The 22,493-nt window shown below is 42.4% G+C and overlaps 1 protein-coding gene across 20 annotated transcripts in view; it reads left to right on the forward strand.

Annotated features, from left to right (window-relative positions):
- FGGY (FGGY carbohydrate kinase domain containing) overlaps positions 1-22,493 on the forward strand; it is a 224,458-nt gene that overhangs the window by 44,324 nt on the left and 157,641 nt on the right. For 18 of the 20 annotated variants that reach the window (XR_013544951.1, XR_012086424.2, XR_012086425.2 and 15 more), the window contains one exon: positions 21,334-21,449. The exons of the other annotated variants lie outside the window; for them this stretch is intronic. Coding sequence is in view for 14 of the 18 variants with exons in the window: in XM_072997696.2 (XP_072853797.2) it covers positions 21,334-21,449 (116 nt within the window). In the remaining 4 variants the exon portion in view is untranslated. The remainder of the gene's footprint in view (positions 1-21,333; positions 21,450-22,493) is intronic. 20 annotated transcript variants of the gene reach the window in all.

Here is a 22,493-nt window from a genome sequence, read left to right on the forward strand (position 1 = left end):
GAGTGTTTTGTGTGTTTTTTTAATAGTGGGTAAGAAGTGCCAAAGTATTTTTTACCAGAATTCAGGCATTCCTGAATTCCTTTTAAAAGGATCTGATTTCTTAATCTTTATTGCATCTCTTCTTCTTAACCTCAGAAAAGGACTCTGTCCCTCTTGCTTTCTTCCTTTTTAATTTTTAGCCATTTATTTAAACAGTTATTAATTTTTAAAGTTTGGCTGCATCATACCGTACTTTAGTGCAAACAGATCATACAAATAAATGAGAAATTAAGTTTTTAAAATTATAATGATGGATGGTGATGATAATGTACCATCAAATCAATTCTGATTTTCCAGGTAGAGAATGCCCAGCAGAGATTTGCCGTTCTCTTCTTCTGTGGGTGCCCTGGGACTGTGCAACTTGTCCAAGGGCACAGAGGCTGGCTCTACTTGCAAGAGACACAGAGTGGAATCCAGCTCCCAACCTCTGTCTCTGCGGCGAGATACCTAAACTACTGAGCCAGTGGTCCCCAACCTTGGACCTCCAGATGTTCTTGGACTTCAACTCCCAGAAATCCTGGCCAGCAAAGGTGGTGAAGGCTTCTGGGAGTTCTGGTCCAAGAACATCTGGAGGCCCAAGGTTGGGGACCACTGTACTGAGCTATTCAGTCAGCTTAAGGGTTTTTTTAAAAGTTGCTCTCATTTTCTTTCAGGTGTTGCTAATGTGTGCCTATTGTGATGTGCAAGTTAACAACACTTTGTTTTCTGTTTATTTTATGTCTTTGAAATGCACCACAGTCCTCACAAATGTGTCAATTTCTGGGGGAAGGTGTGCTTTGTCTCCATTTCCTTCTATACGTTTCTTATATTTTCTGAAGTACATTCCAGTGATAAAGTCAGTCACAAATATTCTGCCTTACTTAAGAAGTACATTGTCCAGCAGTTCAATTCTGGCTTCTTCTTCGGGATATTAAGAATACTCAAAAGCTCTGTTGGAGTTGATCTTGCATTGTCTTTTAGAATCAGTGTTATATCATATACAGTATTTGACCTGTCAAAACAGTCATCCAGAGTCATTGAATGCCAAGAGCAGAGTGTTTTCAAGAATGTATTTTTAAAAACACTGCCATTTCTCATTTGTGCTTTTTTTTCATTGTTAAGCTGAGGCAGACCATCTGCCATCTTAAAACTAAGTAAGGTAGAGTTACTGATTTGATATAATATCTGCATATGGCTTCTGTTCTTATTAGCATACTGTACCCTTTTAACCACTGCTTGTAAATTGATGTTTCCAGATAGTTAATGCCAGTCTAGCTAAATATATAAGTAGTACTACCTTACTAATACACCTTTCCATGAACCTGTTTCCTCATATAAAAGATTATAACTCAAAGATTATAACTTCGATTTCAACTCAAAGAATTTATATTCATTCATAGAATCAAAGACATTGCACAGGGATTGGGTTTATTTTAATTATATGTGATACACATACATGTGATACACAATTATATCTTAATTGGAAGATCGTTAGGTTTAAGATTGCTATATAAGAGTCAAGAGAGTGGAAAATATCTAGAAAATAAAAGGTTGTATTCATGTATGCAGATGTTTAAACCCTAGCAGTATAAATGCATGTTTCAATTCAAAAGTAGGAATAAATGAAACTTAAAATAACATGTAAATGCATTTGTTTGCATGGTATGTACATGTTACTTCAGCACCTAACTTTCCTGAAATAGTTTCAAGCCTCATATACACTGCAATTTGTTTCCTTGGAATTATGTCCCATTTATGTTTAGTCATATTCCTAGTGCCATGAGTAAGTGTGCATAGGAATGCAGCCTAAACCTTGGAATGAACCTTTCCAAGCTGCCTCTGTTCCTCCATGTTTGGAATTGAAGCTCAGTCTGCAGCTAGAAGTGCAGTACTCCTAAGAGATGTTAAAGTTATGATATCTAGCAAGTACTCTTAGAGATTTTTGGCCTCACACAAAAGGGCATGAATTTGAGCTAGCATCTGAACACTAACCCTTACAGTGGTGCCCCACTAGACGATTACCTCGCAAAAGGGTTTATTTGCTAGATGATGAGTTTTTGCGATCGCTATAGCGCTTTGCAAAACGGTGTTTCCTATGGGCGATTTTCTCTGGACGATGTTTTGGTCTGTGCTTCACAAGACGGTTTTTTTGGGACCGTTTTTCAAGATGATGATTTTGACAGCTAGGTCAGTGACTTGCAAAACAGGTGTTTTCGAGACTGTTTTTCACAAGATGGCGATTTTGACAGCTGATCTGCGCTTCGCAAAATGGTTTTCCTATGGGCGATTTTTGCAAAACAACAACGATTTTTCCACATTGGAATGCATTAAATCGATTTCAATGCATTCCAATTGGGAACCGCATTTTGCAAGACGATGTTTTCGCAAAACAGCGATTTTCATGGAAGGAATTAACATTGTCTTGCAGGGCACCACTGTATTTTAGAATTTAGTGGCCCTGTAATGAATTTTATCTTGTAGTCCAGGAAGAGTCTCCAATTTCTAACCGTGGGACACAGGCAAAGTGTCCTCTTGAGCTTCTGCTAAATGGAAAGTCCCACCAGCATAGAGATGTTAGATGATGGCTCTTGTCCGGATGTTGCCATTGGCCAGCAGAGGGTTGATTTTGTTCATGAAGATCATTGCTTGCACAAGGGTAAGGCGTTTGTGCAGGTGCACAGTCCTGTGTGACTATGATGACTTTTCACTTGCCAGAAGCTCAAAGGGACCCTGGCCAAATTACTGCTGGAGTGGCTTAGGCATCTGGCTATGGAGCCAGAAGTTGAGAGTTGAATTCCCCACTGTGCCTCCTTGACAGGGATGGGACTCATGATCCATAGGGTCCCTTCCAGCTCTGCAGCTCTATTATTATTATATTTTAAATGCTCTGAAACAACCAGGGAGGATGCAGCCATTTAATCTTCCTATGCTGATTCCTGTAGAAATATGCAACATTAACATTTAGGGGCAAATAAAATCTCTCTTACTCCAGAATTTGGAAGAAAAGGGTGGTGAAATAGCCATTGGAAAATTGTGCATGTTAGAAACAATAAATGGATGTACAAGGTACTCTCTAGGAAGAATATGACCCCTCTCAGGAAATAGTAATTGTTGCTTTTGGTTGCTACCTCGAATCAATTAGGTAATGTCAGGGAAGAGTAATGGCTTCCGACAGTGTTTGTTAAAATACTTGCCAAGGAAAAACAAATAGCTCACACTACATCGCTTGGCTCTGTGAAGATGAGCCTGAAGCCACAACAAAGATCTGAATCATTCACTCTTTTGTGTATATCATTTACCCCCCCACAAGCCACTAACCAGTGAGATAGTTCTTGACTTTTTCCTTCTGTTCAAGCTAACTGAGCTCATAAACTGGGTCAATTTTAGATGTAAGAAAAAAGCTGTTGGCTATGAGCACTACACAATGTGACTGAGTGGAGATACTGTTCATAGGTAGAGTGTCTTTCATTGATTTACAGCTTGTCATCTTCCCTTCTACCCTTTTCTTATGAGGATTATCCAGTGGCCGTTCCAGAATCCTTCTGTGTATGATGCTCACCACCAGTTGCTGGAAAAGCTCCTTGCACCCTTGAGTATCAAAAAAACCCCTAATATTTTTAAAATATTTAAAATCTGGGATGTGTGTGAGAAGCCCACAAGTATGCAGGGGGGGGGTCTTTCAAAACATGGCAGAATGGTTTCCCATCTTGCAGAGGTTTTCCCCAAAGTTTTTCAGCCTTTTTGTATTTTTAGGATTGCTGTGGGGTCTGTCACTGAAGGAGTGCTGTGGGGTCTGTCATTGAAGATGTAGGAATGAATAATGTGGCTTTTTTTGGCCTCCAGTTCTTTTGGCGCTACCTCGTGTGAAGTTCTTTATAGTCCAAGCAAAAGTTTAGAGAAGAGGCTGAGTTATTTATTCTTTATATAGCTTATGGACTTGCTTTGGCTCAGAACAACCCAGGTAGAAGAGAACGCCTAAATACAAGCAGTCACTAGAATGTGGCTTGTGTGTATTGTACCTACAATGTTGACAGCAATTACTTCTGGCAGAATTGCACGGTATCTTCTTCAGGTTTTTATTAGCTTGCCAGTCATTAAAGAAATGTGAAAAAAGTAGAGTAATTTAATTTCATTAAACACATCTGAACCCCCCCTCCTTTGGAAAAATATTGCTTAAGGCAACTGTTCTGGGCCAGCTTTTTTAATATACTGGCTCAAAGAACTTTAATCTGTGAGAGCCTCACACCATCCATCTTGCTGATTCTCAGAGCTCTAGTTGAAAATTTATACTGTCAGATCAAATGCATTCTTTTAAAAAATCTCTGAAATGCGAGTCTGATATTTTATTTTCTTAAAGTCTGAACGCTGCAACTTGAAAAAAGGAGAAAGAACTGTTTATCCTCATTCCAGACATGAACCTTGGAAAGGTGGCAGAAAAAATAAACAAAAGTGCAGTGTTTTTTTTTGGGGGGGGGGTTAGTCTACATTCCTTTAAACTTTGAGATTCAGTCTTATGCCTCAGCTTTCTAAGTTACTTGTCGGACAACTTAACCACTTTGAACTCTTGCTTAGAAGTGAGCTGTCCTGCTTTTTATTTTTTTGGAAAAGCTATTCAGAATTTTAATTATTCCAGAACTATGAATATATGATATATCCCAAGGGTTTTTTTTTAAATTAAGTGTTATTTGCCCCAGAATAATTCTTTTTTGTGTATTACAACCAGCCTTTCCCTCCACTCTGTTTACAGACTCAGTACTGTGTTCTTAAAACTGATACTCCATCCCTAGAATCCTTTAATTTGTTTGCTTTTAAAAGAAGCTTTTAATAGCAGTGTTGCCTGTGCTTGTTGATACATGTGCATTGTTAGTACCTCAACAGTAACATAATGTTCTAGGTGGAAATGCAGCTGGTTTTTAACTGCATGTGTATATTGGATGCTGCATATAGCAGACTCATTTAAGTAGGATGGCATTCCTACACATGCATTTTACTTGCTCTTTTTATTACAGTTAAATTATTATAAATCTTTATCACTATATATTGGATTATAATGCAGCTATAGAGCAGTTGGACTGTTTTTGTTGATCCTGAGTGGAGATGTAAATAAAATGAGACAAAAACAGGCACTTCCTGCAGGTATTGTATTCCATTCCTGATTGATAACTGATTGATTATGTGCTGTCATGTTGATTCTGATTTATGGAAACTGTAGAGTACTCAGAAGTGGTTTACCAGTCCCTTCTGCTAGAGGTTGTGTACAACTGTGAAGCTTGCCCAAGGGTACACAAGCAAGCTCTTTTCCCAGGAAGCACAGTGGGGAATCAAACTCTTGGCCTCTATAATGTCTAATTTGCTCCTTAGCAAGTATCTAGAGGATTACTGAGGGCAAGATGAAGATATTTTATTTCTAAACAGTGTTGCCAAGTGGGAAGAGAGATCTTTTTCCCTTTCACTGAAAAAGCAAGAGTTAAGTGAGAGGGAAGCATTGCGTTTTTCAAATGCAGGCCCAAAGGAGAATGCAGATTGGTAATATTCAAAATAAACATTGCCATTCAATAAAATTCATATTGTGATCTAAAGAATAAGGAGGCAAGGCTGTTTCTGTCCAAGTAATACATTTTATTTTACTTCCTACAAATTATGTGGTTTCTTTTTTCAACTTTTCCCTACTTCTCAGATGGCTTACATACTATAGTATATGTCAGCTTGAAGCAGTCTCTTGATTCAGTCATAATTTGCTGTTACAAAATGAAGGCTTCTGTATATTTACATTTCACAAATAGTATCATTTTATATCATAACTAAGTTATGAACAAAGCATTTTGCATTGCCAAAACAGTAAAATATGTATAGGTTTCATATTGCAATAAATATTTCATACATTTCCTTCCCCCCTCCCCGAATGTCCACCCTTTCCCGCTCCCAAAAATGATGGAGTAGTGTAGAGAAAGAAATAAACAGATTATTGTCTCACTTTCTGATAATACTTGAGCCTGGATTTATCCAGTGAACTTGAGGGATGAGAATATTTATTTATTTATTTATTTTATTAGATTTATCTAGAACATGTCTATTCTGGGCATTTACACAAACAACTATGAAAATATAAATGTACTAAAAATACGACTCAGTTTAATGACAGAAATTCATTAGTGAATTTCCAAGATGGAAAAGAGAAAAGGAAAAGAAAACTGGACTAGGTGATGGTTGTAGGGAAGGCTTGCCTATATAGTCATGTCTTCAAATTGGTCTTAAAGGCCCACAGTGAGGGGGCCAAGCGGATCTCTACTGGTTAATTGTTCCAGAGACGAGGGGCCACTATTGAGGAGGTCCGATTTTACCTCTGTCAGCGTTAGGCCCCTCAGCCGCCCAGCCTGACTAGAATGGGTGATACGGGCAGAACGGTGGAAGAAGGCGCTCTGCCAAGTATCGAGGGCCTAAACTGTTTAGGGCAGGGGTCTCAAACATGCGGCCCGGGGGCCATTTGCGGCCCGCCAGATTATAGTTTGTGGCCCTCGCCTTGCCTGCCCCCCCCCGAAGTGCCCACACGTCCTCTGTTGTCAAGAATCAAACAAAGCCTTGCCTTGCTTGCTGGCTCTCTCCGAAGACAGCGCGTCTTGCACCCTCCATCCAGAACTGCAACCTGCCTGTCTGCCAGCTGCCAGGCTGCAGTTCTGGATGGAGGGTGCAAGAGGCACTGTCTTGGGGGAGAGCTGGTGAGAGAGGTGTGCTGCCAGCCCTCTTCCCCAAGTGCCTGAGCCGCTGCTGAGCAGAGCTCACTCCTGGCCCGTCCTCAAAGAGTGCCTCCAAGCCACCAACAACAGCTGCTGCCACCGCCTCTTCCAGGGAAGTGGCTCTCTGGCTCTCTTTCTCTCTCGGCACTCCCAGCACCAGCCCGGCCAGCGGCCGCTTCAGCACCTGGCAGTGCTTCCTCCTCCTCCTCTTCGTCCTGCTCGACTCTGGAGGCTGCCTGGGCTCGCCTTGCAAAGTTTGCTCCTGTCATGGTGGGGGTAGCTACTGTTGCATGCACCTTTTTTTGAGGGGGGACCCTCAGAGGAAGGTTGCCAGACCTCTCTCTCTCTCTCTCTGTGTGTGTGTGTGTGTGTGTGTGTTTGTGTGCATGCGTGTGTGTGCACCAGTGGGGGCCCCACCCCGTTCTGTTTAATTTTGCGGGTACCGGTGAGGGCTTTTCTCCTTTGGCAAGGCAAATTCTGTGAAGGTTTTTTTGAAATTTTATGTCATGCCCTCCTCCCCTGGCTAGGCAGTTGCTGGCGCTCCCTCCCTTCTCCGCTTCTTCATCCTGCTGCTGCTGCTGCTGCTGGTGGTGGTAGTAGTGAAGAAGGAGCCGGAGGGGGTCATGGCCAGCGACGAGGGCTCAAGCGCCCCTCTTCCTCCTCCTCCTTGGTGCCTCAGCTGGGCGAAGGAAATTCCTGGGCGGCTTCCTCAGGCTCTTGCTCTGCTTGGCGGAAAATCTGATGCGGCCCAGCCTCATCCAGACTTTGCCTCCAGCGGCCCCCAGGTAAATTGAGATTGAGACCCCTGGTTTAGGGCTTTATATGTAATAGTCAACACATTGAAATCGATGTGGAAGTGAATAGGTAACCAGCGCAAGGCGGCCAGTGTGGGGGAAATATGATGGATTTTTTTCACCTCAGTTAATAGCCTGGCTGCTGTATTCTGGACCATTTGAAGCTTCTGCATCAATTTCAAAGGAAGCCCCACATAGAGTGCATTAGTCTATTCTTGCCACTATGAGTGCATGGGCCAGAGTGTTGAGCGCTGGGTCAGGATAGACCCCCAGACTGTGAACCACATTCTTTGTGGTGAGAGTCACTACCCCAAAAGAGAGGGAGTTCCCCAAACCACTGACATCAAGAGCGCCCACGCGCAAGACCTCCGACTTACCCAGGTTCAACCTCAGTCCATTTGACTGCATCCATTGAAGGACGGTCTCCTGGCAGTGCTCAAGGGACGGAATGGCATCCACTGCAGATGGGGAAAAAAGGAAATGTAGAGCTGGGTGTCATCAGCATATTGGTGACACAAAGCTCCACATCCCTGGATGACACCCCCCCCCCCGAGCAACCTCATATATATGTTAAATAGCATTGAGGAACATCTTCGTTTTGCCCATTTGATTAATGAGGCTATTTGGATCAAAATTAGGGTACATTGGTGTCAAAGAAATGTGGGTTTATATATTTTTTTGAAAAGAGATGATCCTCTTCCAATTGTTATAGTATTTGTTTTGTCAGTTCATGGATGTCAGAATGATGATAACAATTTGAGATATACTAGAGTGGTACGTCCTTTAGGAGAGGAATACTGTCTATCAGATAACCAATATGGCTGTCAAAAGACATTTTTGTCATTACTTAAACAATAGCATGATTTTATCCTTGTATGTGTAGTTTGACACTTGGCCTTGGTGATAAATGTGAAAGTGAAGAAAAGGAAGATGGATTTTGACAGCTTTTGTCAAACAGGAGTGATTTCACTATAAATTATTCATTTCCTACTTCTACCTCATGCACTCATAAAAGATGGTGAGCAGCAGTTCTTTATGGTGTTGTATGTTTTTTTATTTTGAGTCTTCAGATGAAATCACGCAAAAATATTTTAATGCTGCTATATAAATGCATTTTGTTGAACCCTATAACTACATCACTGAATTTTTAAAAAGTCAGGTTTCACAAATTAGCCATGGAGAGTGAATCTGGCCCCTATGATGTTTCTCAAGACCTCCCAAGCGTGTTCTACATTAATTCTTTCAGTTAATGCATCAGAAAAACAAATGAGTAGTAATGTGATTTTTTTAAATTTAAAAGCCAGTCAGGCCTTTGAACTTCTGTCCATTTGCCCTTTAGTTATGAACTCAGGATAAAGCTAGATTTGTACTGTGTTGTGTCTGAAGAGGTGGATGGGCCACAAAAGCTTATACTACTGAATATTCTATTCTATTCTATACTGTACTGAAACAAATCTGTTAGTCTTCAACGTGCCACAACATTTGGCTTCCCTCTTACTTTTTTCTCCCTTTAATTTGGTCAACATACTGAAACAGCCTAACATGACTACCTTTTTGTATGATGCTGAGAGCTACATTTTAAAATGTTACATGTGTTTTCATCCTTAGTTAAGAAAATTAACACAAATGCATTTTATATAATTTTTAGTTAAAATTAAAGTTTTGCTGTAGAAAAGTGTCCTGTTTTTAAAAAAATCCCCTTTGTACATGCAAATTAAAATGCTGCATATATATTATTGCATAATATTGCACCTGCTTTGAATTCAGTCAAGGAAGTGAAGGATATAAATGTGAGTAATGAAAATTAAATAAATTTATTATCCATCCAACTTGGACAGAAATAATCCTGTAATCTGGATCACTGCTTCCTTGTCAATCTAGCTCACAAAATAATTTTAGCAAGATGCAAACCTTGCTAAAATTAAGTCAGTCTGTATCTCCTTCCAATTTATTTATTTATTTTTTTATTTTATTTTATTTTATTTTATTTATACCCCGCCTATCTGGTCAAATGTGACCACTCTAGGCGGCTTACAACACACTCTATAAAACAATTAAACATATAACATACCACATAACATAATTAGCATTAATAAAAAGAAATAATTTTTTTTCCCCAAGATAGCAAGAAACAAGGTATACTGTGGTAGAAAAAGAAAAGAGAATAATTAGGAATTAACTGGAAAGGGGAAAGGCCTGCCTAAACATCCATGTTTTCAGTTGTTTCTTGAAAATACCCAGTGAGGGAGCTGCGCGAATCTCAGGAGGTAAGCTGTTCCAGAGGTGAGGAGCCACCGCCGAGAAGGCCCAGTTTCTTGTTTTTTTTCCTTCCGGGCCTCCCTCGGCGTCAGGCTCCTCAACCTCCCCTCCTGACTCGCGCAAGTGACATGGGTAGAACTGGGTGGGAGTAAGCGTTCCGACAAGTATCGAGGTCCTAAACCGTTTAGGGCTTTAAACGTAAGCATCAAAACTTTGAAGTCGATGCGGAACCGAATGGGCAGCCAATGCAGTGCGGCCAAAATAGAAGAAATATGATCGAATTTTCTCACTCCGCTAAGGAGTCTGGCCGCCGCATTCTGCACCACTTGGAGTTTCCGCGTCAGCCTCAAAGGTAGCCCCACGTAGAGCGCATTACAGTGGTCTAATCTTGAGATTACGAGCGCATAGACCAAGGTGGTGAGCACTCCCACATTGAGATAGGGTCACAGCCGGGCTATCCGCCAGAGGTGAAAAAAGGCAGTGCGGACCACCGACGCCACCTGGGTCTCCATGGAGAGCGCCGGGTCCAGATGGATCCCCAAACTGCGAACCCCACTCTTTGTGGCAAGGGTCACCCCCCCCAAACGAGTCATCCAAGCCGCCAACAGTGGGGGCACCCACCCTCAAGACCTCCGTCTTGTCCGGATTCAGCCTCAGCCCATTCTCCTGCATCCATTCCAGTACAGTCCCCAGGCAGCGCTGAAGGGACAGGACAGCATCACCTGCAGTAGATGAAAAGGAGATGTAGAGCTGGGTGTCATCAGCGTACTGATAACATGATGCCCCACATCCCCTGATGACCCCACCTAGCGGCCTCATGAAGATATTAAACAACATTGGGGGGATAATCGACCCCTGTGGAACCCCACAATTGAGACTCCACGGGGCCGAGACACTCTCCTGAAGCTGTACTCTCTGGGGACGGTCCTCCAAGAAGGAGCAGAGCCAGGCAAGCACCAGGCCACCAATTCCCAGCTCGGAGAGCCTCCCCAGGAGGATACCGTGGTCAACGGTATCAAAGGCCGCCGAGATGTCGTGAAGGACTAACAGAGAAGTTTTTCCCCTGTCAGCCTCCCTCAAGAGGTCATCGTACAGGGCGACCAATACCATCTCTGTTCTGTGACACGGCCTGAAGCCCGCCTGAAATGGGTCCAGGGCATCTGTTTCTTCCAAGAGAGCTTGAAGCTGGTCGGCCACCACCCTCTCCACCACTTTGCTCATGAAAGAAACATTGGCGACGGGCCTATAATTGCCAATTTCGTCCGCCGCCAAACTAGGTTTCTTTCTTATGGGCCTAATGAGTGTTTCCTTGAGGGCAGAAGGAAACCTGCCCTCAAGGAAAGACCTATTTATTATTGCAGTGGCCCATTCTGTTGTTATCGGCCTGGCTGCTTTGATTAGCCAGGCCGGGCAAGGGTCAAGGGAGGAGGAGGTGGCTCGACAGCGGTCAAGGACCCTGGCCACAGAATCAGGCGTGACAGGCTGAAAGGTGTCAAGAGTTACTGGGCAAGGCGGAGCGCTGGACATCTCTGCTCGACTCACTGTGTTCAAAAAAGGAGAGAGGTCCCGGTGGATGGCCTGCACTTTAGATTTAAAAAAGGCTGCAAACTGGTCAGGTGAGAAACTAGGGGGAGGCCTATCACCTGGACCAGTTCCGGATAGGTCACACACTATACGGAATAACTCCGCCTGCTGGTTGGACGCTTTGCTTATCCGGTTAGCGAAGTAAGTTCGACAAGCAGCCTTTACCTTAGACAGGTAAAGGTTAGTTGTGACCCTGACAGCTATCCAATTATAATCTGTCGGGTTCTTCCTCCACCTACGCTCTAGCCTTCTCCTATGTCGCTTCAGCGCTTGGAACTCCTGGTTAAACCAGGGCGCCAGGCGGGTTCTGTGACGGAGAGAGCGTTTATGTGCGATCATGTCTATGGCCCTGGTGGCAGCCATAGACCAGCTGTCAACCAGAGCCTTGACAGGAGCGCTAGCCAGGTCAGCCGTAACACCTCTCATGGCATCCTGGAATCCAACCGGATCCAGTAGCCTTTGAGGGCGGACCATGGAAATAGGTCCATGCTCCCTGCGAGGGGGGAGAGCCACGGAGACATTACATTTTACCAGATGGCGATCTGACCATGACAAGGGGAGTAACACAAGGTCGGTCACCACCAGACCACACTCGCTCCAATTGTGGAAAAGACCAGGTCCAACGTGTGGCCCACCCACGTGTGTGGGACCGTTGACATGTTGGGACATGTTCAAGGAAGCCATGGTTTCCAGGAACTCAAGAGCTGGCTCAGTAACCTGGGCCAGGAAACATTGACTTTCCTGTGTGTGATGGGGGATGTACAATTCAGTAGCCCCTTGACCAGTTACTACTATTCTACATTTTAAGAGTGAGGAATATTGAAATATAGCAGAACTCTCTAAAAAGTGGAAAAATCCTGATTCTCATTTTAGGCTCTTCTCCTAAACTTCTTTTACTGTATGCTATTTCAGTTGAATATATGAATACTTCTACACATTTTTGGCGATGTAGAACATTCAAACAACACAACTGGGCTTTCCCATACATGCTTTGATGCATGAAATAGATACAATGGAAATTACTTTCTGTATAAGTGGTCCCCAACCTTAATTCCCTAGAATTTATTCAACGACAACTCCCAGAAATCCTGGCTAGTACAGCTAATGGTGAAGGTTTTGGGAGTTTTAATCCAAGAACAAATGAGGATCCAATGTTGGGAACCACTTATCTATATGGAGTTTTCATACATAGAACATTTATGTCAGGAGGCCTCAGATTACTTCAGGAGACCTGACTCTATACGCGAATGCAAAATTATAGCCATAATGGATTGTCAAATATACATAGTTTTTGGGGTTTGAGATATGATTGCACAGATAAATTATAGGCTCCATATTTTAATAAAAATACATTATATATCATTTTTATGACGTGAGCATAGTCCCAATGGCCTGTTTTCACTAATGTAGCAAAGTTCATTGAAGGTCACTTCTAAATTTGGGTGAATACCTCTACAGAATCCCCCAGAGATCAAAGTGTTCTATTTATCTCAATGCATTGTCTTTGAAAACAATCTGGCTGGGTATATTATCCACTTCTGAAACTGTGTCCAGTGTTAAATATACCATGGATTCTAGCCAAGGAGTGGCTGAAATCAGAGAAGATTAATTGCACATGTGGGTGTAGAAAATTGCTAGAACATTCCCCTCCCTGGCAATAAAATCCTGAACTTTGTGAAACAGCACAGTCTGGTTGAGACAGCCATATAGGAGTGGGAAATAGTGTGAATATACTTTAGTTAAACATTGTGTGAGTAATCTTTATTTTTATGGACGAAGCCTATTAGTTAAAGTGTGAAAAAATGATTATTATTTTTTAACAAAATAAAGCTAATTACAAACCCTCACTCCTAGCAGCTCACTGCTATCTTTTTAAAGCCCTATTTCTTTTTTGCTTTTTAGTTCCTTCTGGGGCTGAATCTATGTAAAACTATTTTTTGAAAAGGCTTTAAAGCTGAAGAAGAAAATTCCCTAAAAATGCTCCAAAGAATGCAAATTTAGCCTCAAAAATATAATAAAAAAGTAAGAAACTATTTCTCATGGTATGGGAAAATATATGATGAATCTCTCTGTTATTCTCTGAAAGGGACATTAATATACTTGCATTTTTCCACATACACACCCTGTGACATGCTACTGTTAACTACTGCTGCTTCTGATGTGGTGTTCCCCCCCCCTCAAAAAAAATAACCTCTTAGGTCTCTAGGCAGTGAGCATCCCATCCATTAATTTGCTTTCCTGAAATTTGAATGCATTCTAATATTGATTACACATATAGTTAATAAGAGTAGAGGAGACAAACTGGGAGAAAATGCAGCATGAAGGGATGTGTAGTGGTATTTATCATACCTAATTAGCTGAAAGTACAAAATGTAATGCTCACATTTTTTCTGCTGCTTATCAGTAGGCAAACATGTTGAGGATAGAACCTGACTCAATTCCTACGTAGTTTTAATTAATTTCTGACAGAATTGTTAAAAGACTGTAAGTTGTATTATCTCTAGCCTAACTTCGCAAAAATATGGTTGATCAGATTGTTGACTTGCTTTGTAAAATTGCAATTCTAAAGCCCTGCCAGCAGTTCAAGGCTCATTAGGATGCAAAATTAAAGGATCTTAGTCTGTAGCAAAAAAGATAAGTGTCTATATCAGAGGTGGGCAACGTGTAACGTGTGGCACTTGAGATGTTATTGTAAGCTGCCTTGAGTCTGTTTATGGGAGAAAGATAGGATAGAAATGAAATCAATAAAATAATACAATAATGGCTTTGTTTAATATTATTATTAGTTGCTGAGATGTTGAGATTATTATAGAGAAATTATTTGTAGAAGCCTTGTGGCCTTTGGTTTAAACTGTTGAGGGTAATATCACACACACACACACACACACACACACACACAAACACACACACACACACACACACACACACACACACTTTTTGAACCAATTAAAGATTTCAGTCCAGTTGTTTTGGAAATCAAATGAGAATATTTTAGCATTTTCTCCAGAGTAAATAGACTAAATTACTGTTGAAGATGTTGTGATAGTTATCACTTGAAGACAAAGAGGTTGGTTCAGCAGAGAAAATTTGTTGTGACTTCATAGGACTAGGTGGATTCATCATTTGATATGAATAGGCTGCATTTTTCATTCAAGACCTCACATTGTTCATTACTAGATCGGATATTTTAATATTTTCCCCCCGTCAGCACAGCATGTTATGTTTGTTATGAAGCTATAAATGGACAGTATTCACAATGGAACAATGATTCCCCAGTGATTTCTGTTGGGATCAGTACCATTTCCTGTCCTTTTCTCTTAACCACCTTCTTTACCACCTTCTGTCCGTGGATAAGGATGTGGGTCAAGTCTTCCAGAAACAGAATACAATAATTAAAGATACTAACTGGCCTGTGTCATTTAAGTTCAACATATTAGGTAATATGGATGTTAAATGTTGATTGACAGTTGGAAGGCCAGTCATTTCTAAATTAGTGTTTGAACTAAGGCTCTCCAAAGAAAGTGTTGTTGTGTTTCTGTGATAGTGGTGCTGACCAGCATCTTTTCCTCCTTTCTTTTTCTCTGCAGAGTCTTTTTGCAGGGATAGCAGCCTTGTAGAGTACGCTATCAAACTATCGGACACAGTAGCATCTGTCCACTCATTGCATTTGTCAGTTCAGGGCAGGGTCTTTCAGGCACAAATATGCCTGTTATTAACCATTGTGCTATAGAAAAGCTGCTTATTTCCACATACTTCCATGTGATGACCTGTGATTCTCTGAAGGTTTCCACAGCACCAACACCCACTTCTGTTTAAAACAAGGGCTAGCCAGATGGTTAAAATGTGCCAAATGTTCTGCCTGGGACAGTCTTGGATGGGATAAGGTGAACATTGACACATCTGTAGGTCTGTGCTCGAGTGGCTGTTGGCTTATTTTGTTATGTAGCCATCCTGTATGTTGGAAGGCTTTTCTTCTGGCAAAGGTGTCTTTTCTTTCCAAGACTGTGCCACATACTGCTCATATTTCATCCAGAGATTTCGAGACTTCCTTTTACTCTTTTATGATTTTATTCTTGGTGCTTCCATTGTGGCTCATCTCAGGGCAGTGGAGGAGTGAACACTTGCCTCCTTCGTTGAAAAGTTGGTTATTATGTTTGTTCCTCCGCTTCTGAAGTCTTTCTGCTTCTGAAAATATTCTCTGATAGGGTTCATGTTCCTTCTGGACAGTGACCTCTGTTCTGTGTTTTATCAACTAGTATTACTTGCAGTTGTCTGGACAATCCAGAAATAAAGGACTCCAGTCTACTGCAAAAAGGTTAAACACTGTACACCATGTTATTGCAGACAGACTGTTTTGCATGTCTTCAGCTACAAAAAAAACTTGTGGACATGGGTTAAACGATCTAGCAGTTCTAACCTCAAAACAATGCTAGTGCTTTGGTAACTTAATACATGTAGCAAAACACACACACACACAAAAACAACATTTGAGTGTATCTCGTAAAAGCTGTTACATGCTTCTGTAAGAGTTCTATAGTTCTTAGAAAATTAAGTACCGTGGGTTGACTCAAGGCTTAGTCATTTTTACAGGAGACCCATTACATGTAAGGGAACTTATATATGACTAAGTCTGGACCCAGCCATGAATGTAGTAGCCACAGCTCTGCTTACAGTTGTCTTAACATTTGGTGAGCCTCCAATTTAATGTGAAAGAATCCAGGATCCATGGTTGCGGAATTGGATTATGTCCACTATCAGAACTATTGCAGGAGTATCTTCAAGGTAGGGGTGCTGAAGAATTCCGTGTTGGAAGCAGACTGCTATGATTCCTGTTTCCCATATTAATGTGTGGATCAAAATACAGTTATTGTTCTTGCACTTCTTTAAATATTTAATGCATCTTTGGGCTTAGTAATGTCCCAAAATGTGTTGTTTAGGATTACAAGTGTGTAACAGAATTTGTACAGTAAAATATGTATGTACTTTTTCGCCAGATTTTGACACACACAGAGACACACAGACAAAAATGGTGAAAGACAGAGGGAGAGATTAAATGTGACACATGAATGAAATGGAAATAAGAGAGAACAAATACAGTGATTTGGTTATGCCTTCCATAAGAAAATCAAACTAAGTAACCTAGATATTGCACTTTGCAGAAGAAATAACTGGCAAAGGGTTGCAAAATTATTACTGTTTTAAGAAATTGTCTTAATATTGTGATTTTCAGTCGAGAATCAAGTTAGTTGATTGGTTCGTGGACCATAATGATTGACACTAGCAAAACTGGAGATTTGACTCTTTTGGACTTCTAACTCAAGCCCAACTGAATGAAATTAACAGCAGCTTGCTTGCTGCAGTCGTAGTACAAAATGAGCCTGTGGTTTTTACCTTCTTCATAGTTGACTTCCTAGGAACTGAGTGGCACTGAGGCAAATGCAGATAGTGCTTGGTTTAGCCCAACTCCAATCCAGGCAATATTCCCAGCCACAGGAGTAAATATTTAATTTTTTGTTTAGAAAACCCCAAGTCAGTTTTGATAAGTTCTCTGGTGTTTCTCTGGCCTAATTTTTTTCAGAAGCTAAGCTAGATGAAGAGCATCTGCAAACTTGTATGTTCCTGTTCAGATTTTAATAAATGGGTTGTCCACCTGTGAATCTGTGCTCTGTTTTTCTCGCGGACAAACACAGCCGACTCAGCTTTTCTGATTTAGCATATGTGCCATATGTTTATTTAATTGATTTTATTAGATATATTTCTGTAATACTTGTCATCTACAGAAGTACTAAAGTGGCTTGCAACAACATCATAAACAGTAAGATGATTCAGTAGCAATTCAAGAGTATAACATACATACACAAAAGTCCAACCAGCTCTTGGGTCAGGGGAAAAAAACAAATTTTGGGTAAACACTTAAAATGCACCAATGCCGATATACCACAGTGGGAAACTCATTAAGTGCCACTGCAGAGCACTGCCTCCTCCTTACTGACAAATGAAAATCTGTAGACAATAGTATGGACTATAGGGCTTCCCCTGAAGATATTATGACATAAACATGGGATACACAGAGAGATGTTCGTTGAAATAATTAGATCTAGTGGTGATCCTTTTGCCCAGGTGTAATCTGTATGCAATATAACACTATAGTCATTAACTTAGCCTACTGTATTTTTTGCTCCATAAGATGCACTTCCCCCCAAAAAAAGTGTGTGTGGGGGGAAGTTTGTGCGTCTTATGGAGCGAAGGCCACGATTTTGCCCCCACTGGCCCCGTGGGGGGGAGCATTGCAAGCGTCTGAGTGAGCCTTCCAGGACTCTTGCACCACTCCCCCCACCCCCGACAGGGCCAGCGTGGGTAAAATTGCCAGCTTCCAGGGAGATTTCGCCCCTGCTGGCCCCGTGGGGGTTGGGGGGAGCATCACAAGGGTCCGAATGAGCCTTCCAGGACCCTTGCAATGCTCCCCCACCCTCTAGGGGCCAGCGCAGGCAAAATCACCACCTTCTGGCAGTCTTTTGAGGCTTGGGAAGCTTCAGAAGAGTCCCAGAAGGTGGTGATTTCACCCCCTCTGACCCCCGGGGGGCAGGGTGAGTCTCTAAAGGGTCCTAGGGTGTGTTCCAGGACCCTTTAGAGACTCACCCTGCCCCCCCGGGTGTCAGAGGAGGCGAAATCACCACCTTCTGGGACTCTTCTGAAGCTTCCCAAGCCTCAAATGGGTCCCAGAAGGTGGCGATTTCGCCCCCTCTGACCTCCGGGGCGGCAGGGTGAGCCTCCAAAGAGTCCTAGGGCATGTTCCATAAGATGGACCTCTCCATAAGGCTCACCAATTTTTAGGAGAAGAAAACAGATTATTTTTTTCCTGTTTTCTTCTAAAAATTTGGTGCATCTTATGGAGAGGTGTGTCTTATGGAGCGAAAAATACGGTATATATTTTGTTTTAGGTACAGCTTCCAAACTAGCCTGCATAATTAAACTGTAAACCGCCCAGAAAGTGCTTTAAGTGCTATGGGGCAATATATAAGTAGCACACTTTGATTTTAAGTGAATTTAAAAAAATTAAAAGATTTTTAACTGGAAAAGCCCTTTCATGACCTCTAGTGGTAAAAAATATTTTTAAAAATTAACATTGGGCTATTGAGGGGGCACAAGTTCTGGGGGCCCCTGAAAAAATGGCAAAATTGTTCTCCATGGTGCCTAGAGGACAGAAGGGGACTTTCTGAGCATTTTTGTTTTTTTTTAAAAAAACTAAGAATGTTTTTAGGAGGAGTATTGGTGAGAAACAAAGGTTCTCATGTGTCCTGCAGGTTTACAGTAGCCCACTCTGCATTAAAATAATGTGCTCTTGATATTATCACTGTGTTGACCATGGTCACAAGGTTGTACCTGTACAGGAACAAGTGTCAATAACATACCAGCAGAGGTTTGGTACTAGGTACTCTTAGTCATGGAGTTTGATCTCAGCAGCAGTGCTAGAGCTATGAGCTACAAAGAAAAGGTAATTCCACTGATTTTTGGACCTGTGGCCATTTGCCTTCTGTCTTATCAAGTTTCCACTTGCTAACTCTCACCTAGCTCACTGCTGCATTTAAGTAGCAGTTCGAGTCACAGTATTCTTGGTACAGATAAACAAAGTTGAGTGGCATCTGCTTTCTAATAACACTTTGCTCCAGATCTGTACAGTGACCCTCGACTTACAGACGGCTCCACTTGCAGACTTTTCGACTTGCCGCAAAATTTCACTTCGACTTGTGGCCGGAGAATCGACCTGGAGACTGAAAGGGGGAGGTGGGGAAAGCGCCAAATTCAAATTTGGCGCATTCCCCGCCTCCCCCTTCCAGTCCGTAGGCTGCTGATCGTGCCTCCGGATACCTTCCAGGGCTTCTCCACCACCATTGGAGGCATCTCGGAGGTCCCCCCCCCCGCTGCTGCCGATAGTGCTTCGGAGGCTGTGGAGTGGGTGGTTTCTGAGGCATGGAGCCTCCCTGCCTTCCACTCAGCCTGCAACGCTGAGCCAGCGCTGGCTCTGAAAAGGAGTGCGCTGCTGAGCAGAGTGGCCTCGGTTGAGGACGGGGAGCGCAGCGACAGGGATGGGCTGGCATGACTAGCGGCTTGCTCTGGCTCGGGTTTCCTCTCGCCATGTAACACAGGCTCCAGGCACTGCTCTCCCGCCTTGCCTTGTGCGCCGGATCTGTCCCAGAGCAGCCCAACGGGGACCATGCGGAGAGCCAGGCGCCCAGGCTTGTGCTCGCACCGCTGCCCTGCTCTTGCTGGGGCTGCTGGTCCTGGACCAGGGCTGCACGGCGCAGCAGTACTCGAGCAAGTTGTGCAGTTGGAAGGGGAGATAAGCGCGGGCTGGGCAGGAGGAGGTCCGTGGTGGCAACAGCCCCGGCGTGGGCGTGGGAGAGAAGGATTTGCAGTGGCATTCCCTTGGCTCCATGTACATTGCTGGGACTTTGTCCGGGCATATCCCTGTGCCTGGGATCTGCTCCCCAGAGAGCGCTGGCCGGTGCTGTGGGCCAGATTGGAGGGGGTGCAGGCTCCCTTTGAAGGGCGCCCTCCCTCCTTTGGGTTCTCCCCTTCGTCCTCCCTTTTTGAGGGTGTAGAGAAAGGCGGGGGGCGCACGCAGAGGCAGTCTTGCCTTCTGGTGTTGCTCTTGCATGACTTCTGTGGACTTTCTTCCTCCCCCCCTCCCCACGGGCTCACATCCCCCGCTTTTCTGCTGCCGTCCTCCGCCTAGCAGCCGGCGCCCCTTTTCGCCCTGGTGGAGCGCTGGTGGCTTGGAGGGAGGGCACCTCCGGATGCCTTCTAGGGCTTCTCCATCACCATGGGAGGCATCTTGGAGGTCCCCGCTGCCGCCGATCATGCAAGCCGATTACGAATTAATGGGTTTTCAAAGCATTCCTATGGGAAATGGACCCTCAACCTATGGACTTTTTGACCTGTGGCCACCGTTCCAATACGGATTAATTCCGTAAGTCGAGGGTTCACTGTATCTGGTGGCTTCATGTAGGTATTAAATAGCATTAAAGCATGGAGACACTCCAAACCAAGATTGTGAGGAGCTGAGATATATTTGTTTGATGCCATTCTCCTAATGTCACTTGTCCTGAAGATAATTTTAGAACCAAGGTAGAAAAGTATCTTTATCTACCTATCCACCAAATCAATCAGTGGTGTTTTGAAAGATCAAGTAAGAGTAATTGGCCCATTTGGTCTGTCTTTCTCATGATAAATGAGATCCATAAAGTTGGTAAATATTGTTTCAGCTGCAATACCAGACTGGAATGGGCCTAGATAAGAGGTAATCAGCTTCTTAGAACTGAGGCCACAGAAGCTAAAACCTATCTCCACTTCCATATTTGCTTCAGTAAAGATCAATTTGCCCCTTGTTTTATTTCAAACTAACTGTAGTCTCTTATTGGCCAAAATCCTGTTGCTTAGCATAGTAAGTCACAACTACAGTAGGCTCCTTGAATCAGCTGAATCTACAGAGGAGATGACTCACCAATTCCACAGTAATTCAGTGGGCCTGCTGTAACTTTGATCTACTTCACAGAGCAACAGGATTTCAGACATTATGTCTGAATATGGGACCTCTGATCATAGATAATGGAGAACTATGGCTTGTTGAAAAAATCTGTGTGTTCTAAATACTCATCGGCTTTCAGGGATTGAGGTGCTGCTGATAACAAAGTCTTGTGTATTATGGTGCCATATTTCTTGGGCTATAGCTGACTTTGTCAGAAATGTGCCTGATCCCATGGGCTTGGAATTTATTTGAATTTATATTTTAATGAAATATTTAAATATTGCAGTTATGAAACATGTTAAAATTGCTACATAAGACAAACCTCAGGGTTTCCTATAAATCGTATAATTGTTCTTTGTAATTCTTTAGCAGTCAGTTGACGTAGAAGCGTAACTCATTCTTCTTTTTTTAACAGATCTTTGTGTACATTGGTATGCAAGTGGACGTATTCATCAGAGACAGGCTGGGATGATAGCTTTTGGAAACTGGCTGGATTAGGAGATCTTGTGGCGAATAAATACAAAAAAATAGGTAAATGTTGTTTTAAATGCACAAAGATGGGTTTCATGAAATTGGAAATCTGGTTCAGATGAATTGGGATGCATGTCTTTTTCTTATATGAATGTAACATGTGGCAAGCTTTGGGTTTCTCCAAGTTTCTTTCTGGCTGTTCCCCCCCCCCCCTTTTTTGCCATGAGAGTATATTAAATGTATTTTCTTCTGCTTTTGAATTTACTACAGTTTCTCATTACACTGAAACTGGGAAAAACTGTGTCTTTTTCCTGGAAGAAAAAAAAAAGGGTTTTACTTTAACTTGTTCAAAAATTAAAGCTTTTGTCTAGGAAAGAGAAGCATATGAGCTCGAGAAGTCACAGCGATATAATCTTTCATCTTTCTTTAAGTGGGTGTTGAAGAAGATTTCCGTCCATTTCACATTCATATAAAATAAACACTAATAATAAATATAAGAGCAAGCATTCAACTCAGAAAAGATTAAAATTACAAAATACTGAAATTGTGTGTACAATTTAGTTAGACAGCTAATTATAGTAAAATAAGCTTCTATTATTCCAATAAACCCCCACTAGAGAGAAAAATATGACATGGCACATTTAAACAGGCATTTTTTCCTTCTTCTTTTTGCCTGACAGTGGCTGCTTTAATTGTAAAGAGGGCAGTCCTCTGTGTCACAGACTGGACTCTTGTACAAAGAAGTTTTGTGTGTTCTCAACATCCCACTCTGTCATGCTGTGAAGGAAAGGGATTAAATAGTGTTCTCTGATACTGGAATATCACTGGCAATACAATAAATAGCGGGCAAGATCTTCTACTTTGGCTGCCCCTCATATGCAAAGTGCACCTTGTACTGGGGTGCACTGAAATCTTCAGTGTTGCATCCTTGTATCCATTTGTTCAAAACCAAGACGAGTAAAGACCATACCAAAAAAAAAAAAAAAATGAGAATGACAAGTATTTTTCCTCCTGGAATTGTATTTTAGCCCTTGCCAACCATCTCATAGATCTTATGGACAGCAGGTCAGTGATACCCAATTGAGCTTTGATTTGTTTGTTTGT

The sequence above is a fragment of the Pogona vitticeps genome, chromosome 4 (genome assembly GCF_051106095.1).
Source record: "Pogona vitticeps strain Pit_001003342236 chromosome 4, PviZW2.1, whole genome shotgun sequence".
In the NCBI taxonomy this organism is placed as follows: Eukaryota; Metazoa; Chordata; class Lepidosauria; order Squamata; family Agamidae; genus Pogona; species Pogona vitticeps.